This window comes from Marmota monax, unplaced genomic scaffold (genome assembly GCF_021218885.2).
Source record: "Marmota monax isolate L192 unplaced genomic scaffold, Marmota_monax_Labrador192_F-V1.1 WCK01_AAM20220418_F8-fsc00013, whole genome shotgun sequence".
In the NCBI taxonomy this organism is placed as follows: Eukaryota; Metazoa; Chordata; class Mammalia; order Rodentia; family Sciuridae; genus Marmota; species Marmota monax.
This window is the reverse complement of record NW_026692202.1, coordinates 2,080,068-2,101,127: the sequence shown is the minus strand read 5'-3', so window position 1 is coordinate 2,101,127 and position 21,060 is coordinate 2,080,068. Positions and strand designations below refer to the sequence as shown.

The 21,060-nt window shown below is 46.5% G+C and overlaps 1 protein-coding gene across 1 annotated transcript; it reads left to right on the top strand.

Annotated features, from left to right (window-relative positions):
- The first annotated feature begins 737 nt into the window (after window positions 1-737).
- On the top strand, window positions 738-20,926 carry Nr2e1 (nuclear receptor subfamily 2 group E member 1). Its single transcript, XM_046432576.2, has 9 exons — window positions 738-843; window positions 5,447-5,592; window positions 8,960-9,047; window positions 10,603-10,838; window positions 12,151-12,297; window positions 14,711-14,807; window positions 15,195-15,344; window positions 15,596-15,701; window positions 19,387-20,926. Exons 1-9 carry the CDS (start codon window positions 819-821, stop codon window positions 19,547-19,549), a joined length of 1,158 nt encoding a protein of 385 aa, XP_046288532.1. The 5' UTR covers window positions 738-818; the 3' UTR covers window positions 19,550-20,926.
- The last annotated feature ends 134 nt before the right edge of the window (window positions 20,927-21,060 follow it).

The window sequence follows — 21,060 nt, the reverse complement described above, 5'->3', positions numbered from 1 at the left end:
CCCCGCACATGGCTGACGTCAGACCCCGCCAGGAGTTGGGGGAAAAGCTAAGTGGGCCAGGGACGCCCTATTCCCCTCCCCGCGGCTGCCTGTCAGAGCGCTTCTGGAGATATTTCAGAGGACCCAGCCCGCAGCGACAGGCACAAAGTCACGGGGTAATGAACTTCGGGGACCCTTTGCCGCTGCGTGCGCGGCTCTCCCCGGAAACCCGGACCTGGCCGTTTCTTCCCTCGGAAGATTTCCCAGCAATCTAGTTTTCCCACTCGGCTCTCGGGTTCCGGCAGCACGGAGCCCATCTGCCTCTGAGCCTGCGGTTGTGTTTTTCCATCTTTCTTTAGAAGACCAGCGGTCTGTAGAGATCTGCACACTCTGCATGCCTATGTAGAGGGAGAGGTTGAAGACTGAGTGACAGGAATGGGGAAAGAGAGGGATTTTACCCTTTTTGTTCCATAGGCAGACCATTTTTCGTGTCTCCATCTGTCTTTCAATACCCTTCTCGTACTGTCCTCCCTTCTTCAGCCTTCCTGTCCATCTCTCCATCTGTCTGTCCATGTGTATGTCCATCTTAAGCAGCAATCCCAGCAGCCGCAGTTTTGCAAGAGGCGGGAAGAAACTTAAGGATGCTTAAATTTCCACTGTGGAACGAATTCTGAGCACCGGGAGAGCAGCGCCGCGCGCGACCGATACCCACCTGTCGGGCCCCGAAGCTTTGCAGGCTGGAGGGCGGCTGGCGAGCTGCGGCGCCCGGCAGCGAGGCGGGCGCTGCCGGCCGGGACTCCGGCAGTGCCCACCAACCGCTCCGCCCCGGGACCGCCAGCATGAGCAAGCCGGCAGGATCAACAAGTGGGTACCTCTCCCCGCCGCGGTGGGGCCCAGGCGCGCAGCCTGGGGCGGGCTGGCGGGAGGCCGGGGAGATCCTGTTCGGTGCGCTGCGGCTCCTGAGCCCCGGAGAGGGATGTCAGCGGGCGAGTGCCCTTTGGCCCAGGTCCTCGTAGACCGTGAGTCGGATGGTTTCGTGGAGAGTGGAGAGCAATTTCGTTGCTTCTGGATTGCTAGACTCCCCCTTTCTCTGGTGTGGTGGGAAGGTTGCGACCCACTCAGCCCACCAGTCCAGCGAGTTGTTTCCATTTAGCCGCCAGGTGCTGGGGATGGGAGGGGTGCGACGGGGGCGGGAACTGGGCCGCAGCTCCAGGCGGCAGCACAATAACACATTCGCTCAAAACTCGGAGCTCCAGCGCGCAAAAGCAACTCTCTGCAAAGCGGATTTTGAATGGAATGCTTTGCACCCCTTTTCTAGCTATTTCAAATAATCCTGCAAAACTGGGAAGCAGAAACAATTTAAAAGTCACATTTTCTTTAATCCTAAATCCGCGTAGGTCATAACTGGGGAATTTAAAGTATGGCGAACCACTCTAGCAAAGAGAGAACCAAATCCCTAATCCCAAGGACTTTTCGAGCCGAAGCTCAGTAGAGGCAGGAGTACGCGGCCTGCTCCCTCCGCGCGCTCTCTCCTTCCTCAAACTTCCTTAGCCGCTGCCACTCTCACCCACTGCCAACCCGTAGCTGACCTCTACCCACCCCACTGCGGGACTGCAGGGCTACTTGTGAGCGTGAGGACATTTGTGTATGCAGTCCCAGCGGAACCCGAGAATGTGCAGGCCTGCGCCGGCGTTGGGAAAGCGAGGCCGCGGGGCTCGGATCTCCCCCCAGGTTTTTCAGTTCCCGCCTTCTCCGGGTAGGCGGCTGCGGGTTCCAGTGTACAGGACTGTGGCTGCCACAGCCCTCACATCCCGGAGTTCTCCCGCAGCCGGTGTGGTTTTCGCCTATAACATTTTTGACGCTCAGTGCGTCCTTCCCGCCCCCTCCCCCCTCACTCGCCCTCATTGTCCAGAGTCTTTGAAAGTTGGGAGAGTCCAAGATACTTGTGAGGACTGATAATGAAGTTCCACTTAGGAGGGATGCAATTCCCGCCCCTACCTTCCACCCCCGCAAGAAGTAGGTGGTGTTTTTATTTTGTTCACTTGTTTTGATTAGGGTAATGCCGTTTAAAAAAATTAGAGCAAAGTGAGCGTGAACAAAAAGAGAAAAGGAGGAATATTTCGGGCTAGAGCAGAGAGAAGAGAAGGGATCTTAGCCGCGACCGGAACACACAGTCGACCCTTGCGCAGGACTGGCAGGTCCCTCGGGCCTACCCTTGCCGTCACTGTTAGAATCTCCGGGAGGTGAGGCGGGCTCCCTTTTTGCTGCCCCAGTTCCCGGAGTGCCTGCCCTTCACTGGAGGCGCAGAAGGAGGCCTTTCCTGGGGCATTCTAAGTCTGTTTCAAAAAACGAAGCTCTCGGGCCTGGGCAGGCCTCCTGGCTCCTTCGCCCTGGGACAGGCCCTCGGTTCCCGCCCTGGAAGTAAGAAACCTCGAGCTCTTTTGCCCTCTTGGGGTGCGGAGATAACTGGGGGCTTGAAAGGTGAGGGCTCAGTGGCCAGGAAGTGGGCAAGCCCTCTCTGTGGACTGGACTACAGGCGGACCCTCAGGATTTGGGGGTGGGAGAAGGCAGAGTGGGCACATTAGTGAAACTTGAGAGCTTCCCAACTTGCCAAGCCTGCATTCGACCTTGGAAGCCTTAAGCCCGGCTCAAATTGGACGCCGCTGCTGAGGTTGCTTAGGCCGGCAGGACAGCAGCCCCTGCCTCCAGCGCTGCTGCGCCCAGGCGCTCTTCAGACCTGTGGCTGCAGCCTGCCCGAAACCTGCGGCCCTCCAGCCGTGGGCTGCGAGGGGGTCGGCGCGCAGCAGGCCGGGTCAGGACCGGGCTGGACTGCGGAGGTCTTCATCTCCCGCCTCGCTCGGCTTCGCGCAGTTGGAGGGCAGAGCGATGTCACCCGGAGCCCGGCCTGGGTGGTAACAAGACCCTGGCCAGTCACCCCTGCAGCCCAGACTAACTTCTTTCAACAGCCTCTGATGGTAATTACAGTAATCGAAGCTGCCATATATCTTTAGGCAATTATGACACACAAAAAGCCCCGAGGGGACCCCCTGGCGAGGGAAGTTAAGAACGGTTTTCCAGCCTGAGGAAACTCCGGCTCGCCTCAGGTCGGAGCTCGCTCGGCTTGCTAAATGAGAGGAGCTTTGCAACAGGGTCAACCAGTGTGTCTCGTGACCCCAACTCACCCTAACGTGGCTGGGTGGCGGAATCTGAGGCACAGACCCGCTATGCCCAGGAATTTTCGCGTCCCTCCCTCCTGGGCCCCCCCCCCCCCAGCCCATTTTCCTGTCTCTAATCTGCCCCAGGAGCCTCGGCCCCGAGGTCTGCCCCCAAGGCAAGGCCGGCCTGCAGCGGTGGCGGCCCAAGTAGCCACCAACCGGGAGTCCGGGCCCAGGGAGCCAGAGAAGGGTCACCAATCCCTTCACCCCCATCGGATTCTCCAGGGAAGTGTGTCCTTGGCCTCCCGTCTGGATGGGAAGCGGGGAAGACCCCGTCACTGCTCCTCCCACACACTCATCTTGGCATCATCAAGAGTGCCAAGGGGAAGAGGAGGATAGCTGGGGCGACTTTATTGCTGGGCCCCAACACGGACTCCAGCGCTACCAGAGCGCGTGTGATATGCAGAGGAGGATGGTGGCAAAAGACGGAAACCAATTTTTCAGCTTCCCGAGTGAGAGTGATGCAGCAGAGCTGGCCCGGCTCCTGGGCGGCCGTGAATTCCTCCGGGCTCAGTGACAGACTCCGTGAGGGGGTTGAGGACAAGACCCGCTGTGGCCTCCAGGGGCTCTCTCCGGCCCCTCCCTCCCCTAGCACAACCTCCCCTCCCGCCCTGCGGGAGAGGGGGCGCCTAGGCGGTGGCAGCAGCGCCGAGCGCCTCCCCCCACCGTCCTTTGTCGCGGTCCGAATTCCCATGCTACTCTTTTTGACGGGTCACTGGTGGCTCTATAGGCAGGTGCTGCGGCGGGGTTGTAATTACCCGGGCTGAGCCTGGTCGTTACCAACCTCCCCTCACAGCCCGGTCCCCCTCTCTCCCCCCTCCACCTGAAGCTGAGGCCCCAGCCCCGGGTGCAAGCCCGACCCGACGCCTCGGAGTCCAAGCGAGTTTCCACCTGGGACGCCTCCCGGTCCCTCCCCAGGCCGCGTCCTCACCTTCCTAGTTCCCCTCGCAGAGTGGTCTCTGGCCTCTCCCGACCCCAATCTAAGTGCTCTGGGAGCAGCTGTCGAGTTTCCAAGAGGCCTGAGGTCTCCCGGGCCCAGACGGGAGGCCTTTGGACGGATAGCGACGGGAAAATCAAGTGTTAATAAGTTAATTGTTATTAAGTAATATTTTATTAAAGTGTTAACACTTTTTAAAATACTCCCTTTGTTTTACGGAAGGAAGGATTTCTAAATCCCAATAAACGGATTCAGGCACTTGTTGGACTCTTGAACCTTAGAGGAAAACAATTCCCCCCTTTCTGAATTTTTGCATATTGCCTTCTCCCTAAATCCCCCAGGGGCCGCGACCACCCCAGGTTCAGGGGGGATTCCAAGTAAAGTTCTCTGGAGCAGGAGTTCAGTGGGGGTGGGGAAACAGCCTAGAGAAATTAGAACCTTAAAAAAAAAAAAATCAGCCTCTGCCAGCGGCAGAACGACCCGGAGGAAGACTCACATAGGACTAAATAAGAGGAGGCCGGTCTTTTAGGGTAAAAGAACTTGGAGAGTAGAAGAGATGGCTGTCCCACGCTATCGTGGGACAACTTAATGTCGCTCTCCTCTCTCTTCCTAGACCCGTGCTACTTTACGCAGAATTTTTTATCCTAAAAAATAATAATAGTTTCTCAAAAGCGCTCCACCAAGCATTTTCTTAATAGGTAAAAAGAGAAAGTTGGGCAATTACCACTACCCTTATTATCATTAATAATCTGAGTATTAGCATCACAATAATAATCCTAATAATAACAACCGCCCGGCAGAGCTCAGAGAAAACTCTCGATTGCCTTCCAGCTGCCATCCCTGGTTCCAGCCGTGTTTGTTTTTCTTCTTTTCCCTTTTACATTTCAAGTTTGTCTCCTCGCGCGCTCACTAACAACTTTGTCTGTTAAATGCAAGAGCTGAGGAGGGAGGCGGCCAAACTTTCCGCGGAGCAGAAAGGCAGCGGCGGGCACTGCTGCCGCCCGGGCCTGCTGTAATCTTTTATTCCAAAATGGGTCTCGGCGATTAGGGGAGACCCAAATACATGTAGCGGTGCATGAATAATGCTCATTGTAGGAAACTGACACTTGCTCAAGGAAAAAAAGTTTGGCTATAAAATCACTTCATTATTTGCTTTTACCGCAGCTTCGATGCTAATCCCTTCAGAGGTCAGATTGCTTAGCATCTCTCTCTCCCTCTCCCCTTTCCTCCCTCTTCTCCGCCCTCCTCTCCCTCTTGCCTCTTACTGCTCCCCCCGCCCCCCGCCCCACACACCCTGTCTTCCCTGCCATTTCAGGCCGCATTTTAGATATCCCCTGCAAAGTGTGTGGTGACCGCAGCTCGGGGAAACACTACGGGGTCTACGCTTGCGACGGCTGCTCGGGGTTTTTCAAGAGGAGTATCCGAAGGAATAGGACATATGTCTGCAAATCTGGAAACCAGGTACCTTAGCCAGGGCTGCACTGCCCGGCTCCTCTCTGATACCTCCCCTTCTTTTGTGCCAAGGCCTCCTCTGCGTTTCCATGCTGCAGAGGAGAGGCCAGGCCCCGGCCTCTCCCTTCCTCTCCCCTCCTTCCTGCCCCAGCTCTGGGAGGCCCTTTGGCTCTGGAAAGGCCGGATAAGGTGAGGGAAGACAGATGAGTTTTCAAGAGGAAGTCTGAAATCTCATAGCCTTCCTACACTTTTTTTTTTTTTAATCCCCTGACAGATTTTGACACTGGGTAAGGCCCTTGCCTAGTGGCTACAAGCCTGCCCAGGAGACCTAAGGAACTTTAGAATCTAAACCACAAGAATCAAGCAGGAGAAAGGGCTACCTTAAATTGCTTGCCTACCTGACCCCCATTTCTAGCAGCACCCAGGTTCAGTCTACTGACCACTGGCTGGGATGGCAGAAGTAAAGGCACATGGGCATATGAGTCAAGGTCACCACTACTAAGCCTTAGCTACTTGGAAGACAGAGACAGTGCTCTGAGATGGACCATCCCTTTTCAGCTAGGGAGAAGCAGAGCTGTTCTGAAAGTGGATGATGGGGCTTCAGCACCCATGTTACTTTAGCAGGGCCTTGTCAGAAAAGGGCAGGGTGAGGAAGAAGACCCAAAGAGGGTGTAACTGGGCTCCTTCCCAAATTCCCATATCTCCTTCCACCCTTTCTGCTTAGAAGATATGCCTAATTGTGTTTTAGTCTCCAAGAGACAGGGCATTCAGGGTATGAACTGAGTATGAGCCAAAGCTTTCAGACATCGTGAGCTAAAACTCCTGATTGACTCAGTTTACAGCTCAGTTATAAGCTTATTTCAACCTAGGAGATCAAACCTGCTGTTAGTACACTTTGCTCTCTCTTTAGCCAGACATACAGGCCCTCAGTACAGAGTCTCTGCCTTCATTCCTGGGAAGATCCCTGAGAGGGCATTAGTCAGGAGGCATCCTTTGGTATCCAAAATGACACAAGGCTTTCACTAATTAATGTATATGATACACATGAGCACATGCATACCTCATCTGATGCTAGTGAATTATTCTGACTTCTTTTTCTGCAGGCATGTCTGCTCATATCAATTTCTGATAGCTTTGAATTGGCAGCAAATACATGAACATATTTGCATTCGGATGTCATTTTCAACTCTTCAGCCCTGTTACCTGTTTAATTGAGATCTGTATCTGTTTCTAGCTTCACCTTATGGACACATCATCTTATAAACAGACATAGGACTGTATCCCAGTAGCTCCACAGGGCTGGGATTACTGTGTGTTTTCAGATTTGAACAGGCTTCTACTTTGATAATCTTTTACTTTTGTGCAAGATGCAGAATTGGGAAGCCTCAGATGTTATGCTTGATATTTTAAAAGGAGGTGGCCATCCACACATATTGATTTCAGTCCAAGTATTTATACAGGAGGGATAATAGACTCATCAGGCCTGGTGTTCCTTTTCTTGCGAAGAGAATAAAGAGGCTGAGCTGAGGCGCTCATTCCTTCTTCTCTCAGCCTTCAGATATCTATATACATTTTATCTGATGTGAAGACACACTTAAGTACTAATAAAGGTTTCTAATTTGCATTTGCATATTTATCAGAATACTGGGAAGATATCATTTGGGGACAAACCTTTGATTGTATTTAATAAGTTCTTTAAATCTCTTTACATTGAGTTATTATACTGGCCCAAAATGCCCTGAAGAACACTCTTAGAAACTAATTTTTTTCTTTCCTCTCTTTTAAGACTAGGTAAATAAAATTTCAATTTGTCATTAATAGCAATGAAGATATTTAGACATTTTTATGAACTGTCTCCATCTTTACTTTAAACAAATAGACATATTATTTTATTTAGCTTTGTTTTTGGTGCTGGAGATTGAACCCAGGGTTTCATGCATGCTAAGGATGCACTCTACCACTGAGCTAGACCCCTGGCCCAAAGCAACATATTTTTAATTGGAGGAGTATAATCATATAAAACTAAACATTCAAGTGTGTAAGTGTGTTATTTTCCCTAAGGGATATTTCAGGAGCAAATGTACTTGCTCCTATTTCAGAGTATATGAAGCAAAATATAAAGACATATATTTTATTTTCTTCCTTCCCACAACAAATGCAATGATGGCAACTTATATAAATATAGGAAAGCACCAAATTTCTTTGATATTTTCTGTGAATAAAATAACTATGCACAGCCTGTGGATGTAGCTCAGTGGTAAAGTGCTTGCCTAGCATACTCAAAGTCCTGGATTTGATCCTCAGCACCACCAAAAGTAATATTAAATAAAAAATAAAAAGTACATATTCCTCCTTATGTATCTATGCATATGTTCCCTCAGTAATTACACCTAACACTAAATAAATTCTGAAAGAAACCTAACCTGTAAATTTCCTCTTTTTATGGTCAACACTTTTTCCCCAGAAAACTGCACTAGGTAAAACACTTATTGTCTTACTTGTGTGGGATAAATATTTCTAAAGTGGCAACTACCCATTTGTCAGTTTTTATGCTAATACTATCTGTCCCTATTATCTTTTTGTCAGACAGTCCAAGTACTTATACAGGAGGGTGTATTTACACAGTAGACATTTCTAGATGTTCCCCAGACCTTGGGCTCTTCCTTTCATCCCCTCATCTTTTGTAGGAAGGCCTTGCCATCCTACGCACTCTGGCTTTTCTCTCACTCCCTGGGAATGCCTGTGTTTCCATTAATCTGAACTGAGGCTAGTTTTTAAGACTTGAGAGCTGTCTCAACAAGCTGGTTATAAGAATGGCCTCAAGTACAAAAGCAAAGGTGAGATAACAGAACAGTGAAGAATGAACGGGAAAGATTTATCTGTCAGATAAATGGGCTCACCCAGAAAGTGGCAAAAGAGGTAGACTGGAGACCTGAAAGCAGAAAGAATAGTTAACAGGGAGGAGGATGTAGGGTGGATCTTGACCCGCAAGACTGCTTCATACCAAGCTCAGGGCCAAGTCGCTGTCTTGGGTCCTGAAAAGTCTCTTCGTTACAAACCATTCTGCTACTGGCGAAACTGCCCTTCGAGGGCTTCTTTCAGCCCTGCGGGATCTGGCAAACCAGGCTTTCTGACCCTTCACCTGCTGAGAGGAGGACTTTTCCTTCTTGTCGATCCGAAGAATCAGGGGCTAACCCACTTGCAGTAGGCCCGGGAGCCCTAGCTCGCTACCTGGCCCAAGTCTCTTTTCGAGAGCCTGCGGTTGCTGCCCCGGGGTCTGCGGTCTGGCGAGGTCCCTATGCCTTTCCTCTCGCCCTGGCACTAGAGGGGGCTTCTAGTCCCCCGGGGGCGGCTGACCTCCTGCACTCTGTTCCAGGGAGGCTGCCCGGTAGACAAGACACACAGGAACCAGTGCAGGGCGTGTCGGCTGAAGAAGTGTTTGGAAGTCAACATGAACAAAGATGGTAATCAGTACATCCCTTTATTCTTCTAATGTTGATTGAGTAGTAAGTAAATTATATATTCACATAATACATGGCACTCCTATGCATGCAAATCATCTCCTGAACACAACCCTTCTTTCCAGATGCTGGGAATTGGCCTTGGGCTTTCAGTCGTATCTGCTTCATCTTTTCATGAGTCACCCACACACCCCACTAAATTCCCCAGGACAAGGCCCATGCCCAAATCCGAAACTTGGCCCCCCAAAGCATCCTCAGAATGTCAGCGTTGGGGGGAACTCACGCAGCTCCAGACACGGTGTTTCCCGCCTGAGTCCTAGTCTTTTCGCCTTTTTTTTTTTTTTTTGCCATCCCCAAGACTGTTTTCCTTCCCCCAGAATCTCAATCTAGATAATCTCCTTGGGGGGAGATTGTGGCTGAGATGGTGGCGGGTTGGAGAAGAAATTGAGGCACGAAATCTGGAAATTCAAGCTCCTTTTTGCAAATTCACAGATGCCAAAATCAGTAGGTCCATTAGGCGGGTCAAGGCTTTTTCAGAGCCTTTTCTCGGTTCTACAGGAAACCGAGAAAAGGGGTGACGCCTTGGGTGCCTCCGACACCCAGTTCCCCTTGGGCTTCAGGATGCTTCTTGGGTATACAGAGCAGTCCGAGCTGAGTCCCCCATCGTGGCCTGGCGAGGGCCCTCCAACCCCGGGGGTGAACCGGGGGTTCTGGGCGGGAGGGCCGAATACTGTCTAGGGACAGGGTGTCGAGTGGGCCTTGGGGTGGAGGAGGCCTGGGCGGGTGGCAGCCGCCTGAGGCACAGCGCCTCTCCGGGAAAGCTCCTTCCTCCGCTGCTCAGGAGGAAGGAGGGAGCGTCCAACCTGTTGAACTTCTGTATTGACAAGTTGTCAAGCTCGGCGGGCGGAAGATTGCCCTGAATTAATTTGTTTGTTTAAACTGTTGGTGGTAATTGTCACATCTCCCCTGCCTTCCTCCAGCGCACTCGGAGAGGAGCTCTCCCATGTCTCATCCCCCAGCGTCCCCGGGGCTCGGGTCCTTTTCTCTTGGGGCCTTGAAGGCCAAAGCTATTCCTTTGGGGGCGGGTCTGGAGGTCGGGGGAGTTGTTTTTGGGAGGAGCTGGAAATATCTGTCCAGAGACTTTGTGCCTAGATGTGAGTGACACTCCCTATCCCCGTCGTGGGGGCTGGGGGGGGCAGGGCACTTCGCTACTCCTGCCCAAGAGTCTGTGGTTAACTTGCTAGCCCCTGGGTGAGAATGAGCCCTGAACCCACGAGAACACTTTTAGTTTTGCTTAAAGCCATAATATTATGGTGGCCCTTGGGATACAGGCTCCTCTTCTTGGCCTCAGCTTCCTAATCCATACAATGTAGGAGTTAAACGCTAACACAGCGCCTTCTGCGCTCACATTCCCTCTCCCTCCCTCTCTGCGCCTCTCGGGTGACTTCCCAGCCCTAATGTGACATTGGGATGGAGGCAAGGTGGCGCTGAGCACAGAACCGCCAAGTGGGCGGCATCTCTGATCCTGAATGTGTTGTCCGCCTGTTCATCTCTGTAGCTGTGCAGCACGAGAGGGGTCCTCGGACATCCACCATTCGCAAACAGGTGGCCCTCTACTTTCGTGGACACAAGGAGGAGAACGGGGCAGCCACGCACTTCCCGTCCGCTGCTCTGCCAGCTCCCGCCTTCTTCACCGCGGTCACACAGCTGGAGCCGCACAGCCTGGAGCTGGCCGCAGTGTCCGCCACTCCAGAGCGTCAGACCCTCGTGAGCCTGGCTCAGCCCACACCCAAGGTTAGTGGTCTTGCTGGGCCCTAAGAGACTCGAACCTAGCAGATGGTGAAGTAAGGCTCACTGAATTCTTCCAAATTGTGATGAGTTCAGACAAAAGACTTCCTGGGTGCTCACCTTTAGGCTTCTGTCTCCTCTGAGCCAAAGATTCTCAAACTTTAGTGTAGAGTCGCCCTACAAATGTAGTGTACAGTGGCTACAAATGTGGACTACCAGGACCATAACCCAGAAATTCCCTTTCAGCAAGTTTGGGGTGAAGGCCAAAAACTTTCAACTTTTGGAAACCCCAGCAGTGATTGGTGGTGGAGTGGAGCTTGTCCAACCCCGGGGTGGGGGGTGGGCAGCCTTAGGTGTTCCCAAAGGCCGGAAGAACAGATTTTTGTTTTAGAAAAAAGCAGTCAGCTCATCTGGAGTAAGGGCTCCCAAGTTGTGAATCTCTGGGATCTATTATCTTGGGCAAAGTGGTGGGTCTCCAAAGCGGTGGTGCAAGAGAGAAATGTGTAGATCGCACTGTTACTGCTCCCCTTACTGCCTTAAGAGACACAAGGATTTACATCAAGATTGAGCCCCTACTTGCAGGGTCACAGCCTGAACCACCTGGGAAGGCGCCACCTAGGGACTATTTTCCAGGCCTCCAGCAAATACCTCACCAAGGTTCCCATTCCAGAGGGAGAAGGGCCCAGGATTTTCCCTAGAGGAGGGCCAGCTGCAGCCCCACACTGCAGGGAAGCCAAACACCTGGGCACATACACACGCACAATATTTAATATTGCTTTCTTACCCTTGATGTGTATAATAAGCTTGGAAAAGTAGTGTTATGAATATGTTGTCAGTTATGAATGGGAATGCTCTGTGAATGATTAAGATGTCTAATTGAAATATTTCCATAATATACTAATCCTTTCTAAAAATACTCATATGCATATTTGTGTTTGGGATGCCTATTAATTTATACTTTTTTCATATCTATTTTTATTTACACAAATGCAAGCCGCACTTGTTTAAACTGGGAGACAGGCCTGGTACTTGGCTCAGCCCAAGGAAAATTTCCTGTAGGGGATAGAAAAGTCAGACACCCCTCTGGAAGGGAAAAGCCCCCAAAGAGTGGAAATGGGCCTTCCTCAACAGGCATTATTTCCAAAACTCTGTAGATGCAGATGTGTGGTTTTTACCCACCTATGGCAACTGTACATTTAAGGGGAACCTATAGATTTCTTTCCATCCCCTCCCCTGCTTTATTTAGAAAATCAAAAGTGTAGCACTTCTTCCAAAGCTATTGTTTCCTCACGTCCAGGTGTCTCTCTTTCCCTCCTAGTACCCCCACGAAGTGAATGGTACCCCAATGTATCTCTATGAAGTAGCCACAGAGTCAGTGTGTGAATCAGCTGCCAGGCTTCTTTTTATGAGCATCAAGTGGGCTAAGAGTGTGCCAGCTTTTTCCACGCTGTCTTTGCAAGACCAGGTATGATCAACAGGACACAGAAGTCTTGTGAGAAAGGGGGTTGGGGGACTGGGGTTGTGGCTCAGCAGTAGAGTGCTCATCTAGCGAGGCGCTGGGTTCGATCCTCAGTACCACATAAAATAAATAAAATAAAGGCATTAATCCAACTACAACTAAAAAATATTAAAAAAAAAAAGAAAGAGAGTTGGGAAGGAAGCAATAGTACTCAACCATATCAAAAGGTACAATACCTCAGTACCTGGATAAATCACCAAGGTAGGCATGCATTTTTAGGCATAATGAAGAAACCATTTATTTTTACCATCATCTTTCTAAAAATTCAAGTTATCTGCCTATGGAATTGTTAGTAAGAAATGCAATTATGTTATTTCAGAAAAGCTGGATCTGATCTATGAAAAACACATATAAGAACATTATCGCTTTTTTAGTTTAATGGAAACATCAAATTTAGCCTCAAATTTTAAAATGTGAATGCTTTTTAAAACCATTGGGAAAAAAATAGTGTTTTCTTGGGAACATTGGAACTGTGAGAAATAGAAGGTGGTAAGAGTATTCACCCATGAGATTTTTGGAATTAGTCTCATCATATCATATTCTCAGCTTTATATTTTCCATTGAGATTTTAAAGATTTTAACTATTGATTCATCTGCATGTGAAATTAAAGAGCACATTGCACACCTCCTGTAGGCTAGCATCTTTTGTGATTCTTTAAGTGTTTTTAGGCATTTTGTAAACAAATAGGCATTTTGCATAATTCTGTGGTTACAATGACATTCAGAGGCAGGAAAATTATGTGCAGCTAAAAATTGCATGGTGCCAAAACCCAGAAATTTTGTTGTTAGGAATATCAATAATGGCCCCTGCCAGCGTTTTTCTAACTTTAAGGGAAAGAAAAGAAATTGAGGCATTTACAGCCGTTGACTATTACCTATGCATTCACAGAAATTAATGACAAATTTCCCAGAAAGCTAATATATAGGGTTTTTTTTGTTTTTTTTTATTCTTTCCCTCTCCATGCTGGAGATGAACCCAGGGCATCTTATAGGCTATTGCTCTACCACTAAGCTATGCCCCCAGTTCTAGTAAGTAATTCTAAAAGGCAAAGATTTAACTCTTCATTTTATACCCAGTTAAAGCATAATAGTGAGCTTTAATATGAAATATGTTTCCTTTAGAAAGACTGGGCAGAGCTGGAGATGTAGCTCAGTGGCCCTGAGTTCCATCCCTAGCATCCCAAAAACAAAACAAAAGAAAGACTGGGCAATGTGTTAAAATATTTTATCTTCTAGCATGAAATATATCCATAATTACATACAGTTTACCTTGCACTTTACAATTATTATTTCCTGTACTTAATATGATAAAACTTAAAAATAACACATTTGAAAATTCAAACTTTCCATTTGTTTGTGATTTTGGTAGCAAGCCTTCATGATTCTTAGCTCCTAAAAGGAAATTCTTTCATATTAATCATTCAGAATTGGCTGAGTTTTGAGAGATTTCTTTCAAAACTAGAGATTTTTTTCAAGCCTGTTAGATCCTATCTTTGACCAAGTTTACTGGTTGGCTCTACGCATTTGCTCTGTTAGTGTGTATGTGTGTGTTTGTATGTGTGCAAATTGGCTATATTTTTTTTGCTCAAAACAAGTATTTGTAGACTCTTTAATCCAAACAGAATTTACTTACTGTCTGCCACTTAGCCCTAAGCAAACTGCAGTGAAGTGGAATCTAGTATATTAATTTGGGAAAGGAGGCAGATTTTCATTTTAAATATTCAGTAGCGCATTTTATTAGAATGAAAATGACAAGCACCTTGATGCTGTCCACTTATGAGTCTAGGAAAAATCAGGCAGTGAGATGAGGTAAACTCAGCAAAACCCGATTAACATAATTATACCCTGATTTTCCACATGCCTCTTGGGAATTAGTGATCTCTCTTTCTCTCTCTCCCTCTCCCCCCTCTCACCAACCCAACCCCCTCAACCTTCCAGGAAGATGGGGACCCACACTTGTCAGCTTAGTCAGGAATCCTCTTCCTGACAATAACAGCCTTCTGTACTGGGGAGTCCACCTGCCATGCACTGGTGATATTTCTTAGATCCTGGGTCTCTGGAGAAGTTTCTAGGTGGTCAGGAATGGGTGGATATAAGGACAAAAGGGGTGAATCCTCTTCTGAGAGAAGCAAACTTTGAGGAATTGGAACGGCTGACTCTCAAATGCATGTGCACATCTATAGGCACCTTTTCAAAAAGGAAAATATGGGAAATAAGGGAAAGCTAGATTATTTGGAAAAAAATTACCAAAGACAGGCATTTAAAGCACTTTTTAAAATAATGGAAATTTACATACTGAAATTGTTTATAAATTTATAAATTACACACTATATTATATTATACATCTATTGTATGACAGCTGATGCTTTTGGAAGATGCTTGGAGAGAACTGTTTGTTCTAGGAATAGCACAATGGGCCATTCCGGTTGATGCTAACACTCTACTGGCTGTATCTGGTAAGAATTGCACAATTTAATGACTTTGTTGTAGAAATTACCATAAAAATACATTACTGAAAAAAGAACAACATGTAAAGAATAACAAATTCCTGCTGAACAATAGAGTATACCTGTCATTTATAAATCTATATTTAAATGCAAATAATGTTGTTTTGTTGTATTCATGACTGCTTGCATTGTTATTTAAATGCAAATTACTGTGTTTGTTATCATCCAAGAGAAGATTTTATATTAACTTTCATACAATATAGCCAGTTTACATGGAATCAGATATCTTAGAGTGACAATTGAATAGATATTGATATGCAAGATTTTGTCAAAAATCAATATTAAATCATGAAAATGCCTTCATATTAGAATATTTATCCCGTATTTTTATTCTAGGCATGAATGGTGACAACACAGATTCCCAGAAGCTGAACAAGATCATATCTGAAATACAGGCTTTACAAGAGGTGGTGGCTCGGTTTAGACAGCTCCGGTTAGACGCTACTGAATTTGCCTGTCTGAAATGCATTGTCACTTTCAAAGCTGGTAAGTAGACCCAGATCCCTGTCTCTTCTTCTCCAGTTTTGCAGCCTCATTAATTCAGCCACCTCAAAGTCTAGACTGACCTTCACAAAAAGAGGTGATGTTTTCAAGATAATTGATCTACTTACGCTGGCCCCATCTTCAATGGCTGTGGTGACCCGCATGCTCTCCTGATGGGGACCCATTTCCAGAGCAGTGCATTCCCACAATATTTTCTGTGTTGCCTATCACAGTTTCCTGGTCTTCATTTCTAGTTCCTACACACAGTGGTTCTGAACTGAGAAGTTTCCGGAATGCTGCCGCCATTGCAGCTCTTCAAGATGAGGCTCAGCTAACTCTCAACAGCTACATCCATACCAGGTGACTCTTGTTTGCCTTGAACATGTACTTAAGAAAATTGCTTCCATTGTGAAAGTGCAAGCAGGCAGGAATAAGCCAATCTAAACATTGTGACTAATTATCCTGTTGCCTACCAGTTAATTTAGTTAGAATTTATGTCCTCACCCATCTCTCAGGGTGGGTGAGAAGAGCAAATCAAATTAGGTGATCAAAGTGAAAGCTTTGTGAGAAACATTACAACTGTCCTGGATGAACAAGTTGACCAACCAAGATAGTTAAACATGTTTGCATGAATGGATATGGGAAGGATCAAAAGCCAAGTCTAAAGTTTTGTGGTTGGTATATTAAATAATGGTTACATTATTCTTGATTAAAGGTAAGATGCCTTTCCTTAGATGCCACTCCCAGTAGAAGGACCAGAGAACTTTCTAGAGAAGCCATCTTTACCCCTAACATAACTGCTATTTGGCTTCAGTGATGGGTATCTGTCATTTTGGCTACTAGCAACCACAGGTTACTTCTGGCCAACCAGGGCCCTCTGGTAGAGGCTGCCCTAGCTATTTGTAGAAACTCTTCAACAGCACTGGGCAAGCCCACCAAGAGGTGTAGACTTTCTGATTCCATTTTCAGTTGCAAAATGGATGCAAGAGCAATTGGAGCCTCTCTAGCTTCCTAAGACAGGACTGTGGTGGATATGAGATAGAACAGAATTGGCTATTCTTGTTTATTCTCTAGACTGATCTTGAAAGGGACCTGGGAAGGCCTGCCTCCATCATCTCAACATCAGCCATAGACACTGTGGTGGGAATAACTACATGAAATAGGTAGAGGTCATCGGTGCCTCCCTCACATGAGTGGTCGGAGAAATCCCAAGTCAGCTCTATCAGTTTGGAGTGACACCATTTCTGCTAGGATCTCCTTTTTAGTATCATAAATCCTCTCTTGAAAGCTGAATGAAGAAAAGTTTACCTGCACATGGAATATCATTGAAACTATGTTGAAAGACAGTGTATGTGTATATGTTTTTCCAAAGTAAAGTGCCATAGTTTGAAATTTAAAATCCATGTTGAATTTCAGAACATATCTATAGTAACAATGTTTGTTCAAAATGACAAAATGAAAAAAGCAAAACAAAGACAAATGGACTAGTACATAATTTGCACACTTTTCTCCCACTAAAGTCTGACGTTTGACATTTAGAGCTGATAGGATATTAAGAGCACCAAACTAAGAATGAGATGCTCAGCCTTTGGTTCAGTCAAGCCTTTGCTGAGTACTTGCCATGCACAAGGCTCCAGGTGGGCATCGTGGGATGCCAGAAAGACAAAAGACATGCCCCTTTCCATTATGTACAGTGGGCAGAGATGTCACTCCAGTTCACACCAGAGAGGAGAGAAAAGTAAAATGGGAAGTTGGAGAGATCAATTGGAAGGGGGTGAGGAAAATCTGGAAAAGCTGACTGATGTGAGTTGGTCCTTGAATGGTGGAAGGATTTCAGCAGGGAAGAGGGGGTGCAGCAAGCCAGTCGGTGAGCTGGTGGCAGTGTTGTGGGAGGTGCCAGAGAAGTGTGCCAGGGGGAGGGCTGGGAGCCTGGCACACCAGAAGCTGCCCACAGAGTGGTCCAGGAGAATTCCATTCTTTCTATATAAGAGAAACAACTAGTCCACTACATCTTTTTCACTCCTCAAGGAAATGATCTGTAGGAGGACTACTTCTGCTTCAGCATGAGTTCTTATTTCATGATAACAGCTACAGCTATAGCTTAATATCTAGGGTCATACATGTGACATAAATGATGATGTATTCCTTAGCTCTTTCAAATCAGTTAGTCTTCTTTCCTCCAGCACTTTCCTGTCTAGGAAAATAAAATCTGAAATTGAAATAAAAAGTTAATGTGCAAATTGAGCTAATTGTTACAGCTCTGTAAATTATTTCTCTATCTAGGACATCAGGAAAAGGCTAGAAAATGGCATTTCACAAAACTATGTTATAACTGAAGTTCAAATACAGAACTCTGTGGTAGACACAAAACGTTCAAAATGGGAAAAGAAACTTCTTATTATTTGTGCTAATGGATGAAGTCAGAGCTATAAATGTTCTAAAAAATAGTTTTGAGCAGTTAGATTTTGTCTCTCTCACACATTGTTACTGTTTCTGGGTGGTACATTACTCCACATGTAATAGACAATTAATTCTTGTTGACTGACGCCAACCAGCCTTTTCCCAAATAGAGAATAAAGGAAGTGGGTGAGTAAATAAGTGGAAAACTATTCATAGAAAGTTAATAATTAATTATCTATGGATTCACCAAAAATGTATGCTTTCTGAGCATCATTATTTCCCACAATGGTTTCTTACCATGGGCAATGGTTGGCATATGGGGTGGATGCTGCAGACAAGGTGCAGCTTGTCTAAGTAGCCTCTGCCTCAGACCCTCTGCATGAAGAAGGACTGTTGATGAGAGAAAGTGGTCAAAGTGACAGAAAGACATGAGACATGGGAGAACCCTGGCAGATACATTCAGCAAGGAGAAAAAATGATGTATTTTATGTTTTCTTTTGTTTTAATGTAGATAAACTTCATTATTTTCCTATCACATTTTTAAATGTGGTCTGGTGGCCCCTGTCCATGGTGGTCATGCATGAAGTTGGGTAGTGTAAGAGCCAAATGAGGTCCTCAGAGACCCATAATGAATTATATGCCTCGTATCCAGTTGAAGAGAGAGACTCTTATTTATTAAGAGACAAGAATGAAAGTTGCTCCCCTGGACTCTATCTTCAGGGTGGAAATACCAGGCAATTAAACACAGCTACCAAATTCCTTTAAAAGAATTTTGATATCTCTGTTTCCAGCACCTTGTGGACTGGGTTGAACTTGGCTTAGTCACACAGCATGCCCTGCAGCTTGTTTTTTTAGGTGGTTTGTTTCAGTGGAGGAACCCCTCCTTGTGGAGCGAATTGATATCTGATTTTAAGCTATTGGTAGGGGTATGGGGGCTGCAGTGAGAAGGTGGCTTACAGGCATCTAAAGACAGCAGGAAATTGAACTTGCACATCTGAGTACAGATGTATGTTGGACATCAAGAGAGGAAATTGTTAAGCAATTTCTCACATATTTAATTATATGCCAATTTCATTGACATGAAAGTTGGGTGGCACTGCCACCCAACAGAACTTAGTCTTTAATTTGCAGTGTAATAAGGATGGAATTATTCCTGAGAGTGACTAAGTATAATGCCTGAATAATAATTTGGAGAATTGCTTAGAAAAAGAAACCATTTAATTTGAGGGAAGTAGCCTTGTGAAGGAGACTTGAGGACTAGAAAACGAAAGTTCTATTACTGTCTTTATCATCAGCGCCATAGTCATTTTCTACAGTGGCAAAGTTAAGTTTGTTATTTGGCTTAAAGTTGGTATTATGTTTCTTAAGACTCTTCTTTTTCTGAACAAAATGCAACCCCTTTGCTAATGCAGAGAGAGTCACCGTGTGATTTGTGCCGTGTCGTTAATCTTCTCCGTGTCTCAAGTAGTCCACCTGCAAGACAGGAACAGTAGTACCTGTCCAGGGCTCTCCTGCAGGGGCAGGATGTTATTTAAGAGGCCCACATCAGGGAGTTATACTGGAAATGGTGTGTGTTCAGGTTCAAGATGTTAATTCCCATTTGAAAGGGGCTCTGACATTGCTCTCACGGCTTCTCATATTCCAGATACCCCACGCAGCCTTGCCGCTTTGGAAAACTCCTGTTGCTTTTGCCAGCTTTACGTTCTATCAGCCCATCAACCATAGAAGAAGTGTTTTTCAAAAAAACCATCGGCAACGTGCCAATTACAAGACTGCTTTCAGATATGTACAAATCCAGTGATATCTAAGCTCTCAAAGTACCCACTTTTCAGGATGGGACAGTATCAGATGAACTTCTACCCATGGAGAACAAGCCTCAACTAACAAACCCTTCAGGAAGCAGAAACCTGGGAATGTGTAGCCTTCAGGAAAAAAATGCCAACTGACACACAACAGTTCCAGTAGCTAAGACCTGCTGCCTCCACCAGGGCAGGGCAGCCAGGAAGGAAAGGGGGTGCAAGAGGACTGCGTGGCAGCTGCTGTGCCCTGGGAGGGGAAAACTGGGGGCTGCCACAGGCCGAGCTGTTCTGCCTCTGACCTGGAAGATCTGGCCAAGCTTCAAAAGCTGAAAGACGAGTCGTACTTTCCTTTCCTTATTAGCACATAGAGTTGGGTGATCCAATATAGTTCTGTGTATAACATCGTACTGCAGCCTTCGGAACTATGTTATGTTGGAGAATTTATTTTAAAAAGAATGGTTAGGTTTGAAATCAAGAGTATTATCAAAAGTTTCCCTTCTATTGTAATACATCATTAAGTGGCCTTCAGAACCGAGTTAATACGTGAAAATTAGCTTATGCTGTGTGATTTGCTTTTCCTCTATCTCCTTTCCCCCTTTCTCTTCTTTTTTTTTCCTTGTCTTCTTCTCCACACCTCCCCCCCCCCGCCCCCGCCAACTTTTCCTTTTCCTTCTCTTTTAATACCATAGGCCAGGCAACCTTGTCAAAGGAATTGGTGGACATAAATGAGATTCTCACCAGGATTTCAGGTTGGATGACATCTCAAAGATAGAAGAGCTTTACTAAAAAGAACACAAGTCGAGGGAAGATGAGTAAAAACAGCAAAACCAAATAAAGTGGAGATGAGTGATTGAGTGAGGCAGATTGCTGTCCCTTTAAGGTCGTGCTGAAACCAAAGGCAATGGGGTCCACACTCGTGGTTCAGCAAGTCACAGCAGACGGTAAACAAAAGCGGACACAATGCCAGAAGGAACTTCAAGGAGATGAGCACCAAGCAGTTTCCCTATTGATCCATTGCTAACAGCCTGAGACTCTTCAATGCCTTTCAGAAAACTCTGGTTTCTAGTAAAGCCTTGAATGCCCGCCCGCGCTCGCGCACACACACACACACACACAGGCACACACGCACGCGCGCGCGCACACACACACATGCACCACATCATCCTATGCTATAAGCTGCTCCTTTGGTATGAATCTATACTTATGGAAATGTAGAAACAAACATTTTTAAATAGCTGCTGTACTTTTCACATTTTGATTTATTAGGTACTAGCACTGAGAAGAAAATTTCAGCACTTGGACTATCATAGGAGGAGTAAAACTTTTCTTGTACAAAGTGAATTAACTGATTTGTGAAGTTAAAAGGTTGTACTCATTGTATTTACAAAGAATAAAAATATATTGAATTTAAACAAACTCTGCCTGATTTCTTTACCACCCTCCCTGGTGGGTTCTCACTCCCCAGATATGAGGTGGCAGCAGCTACAGCTGCTGTTAAAACCAAGGCTCAGAGCACTGCA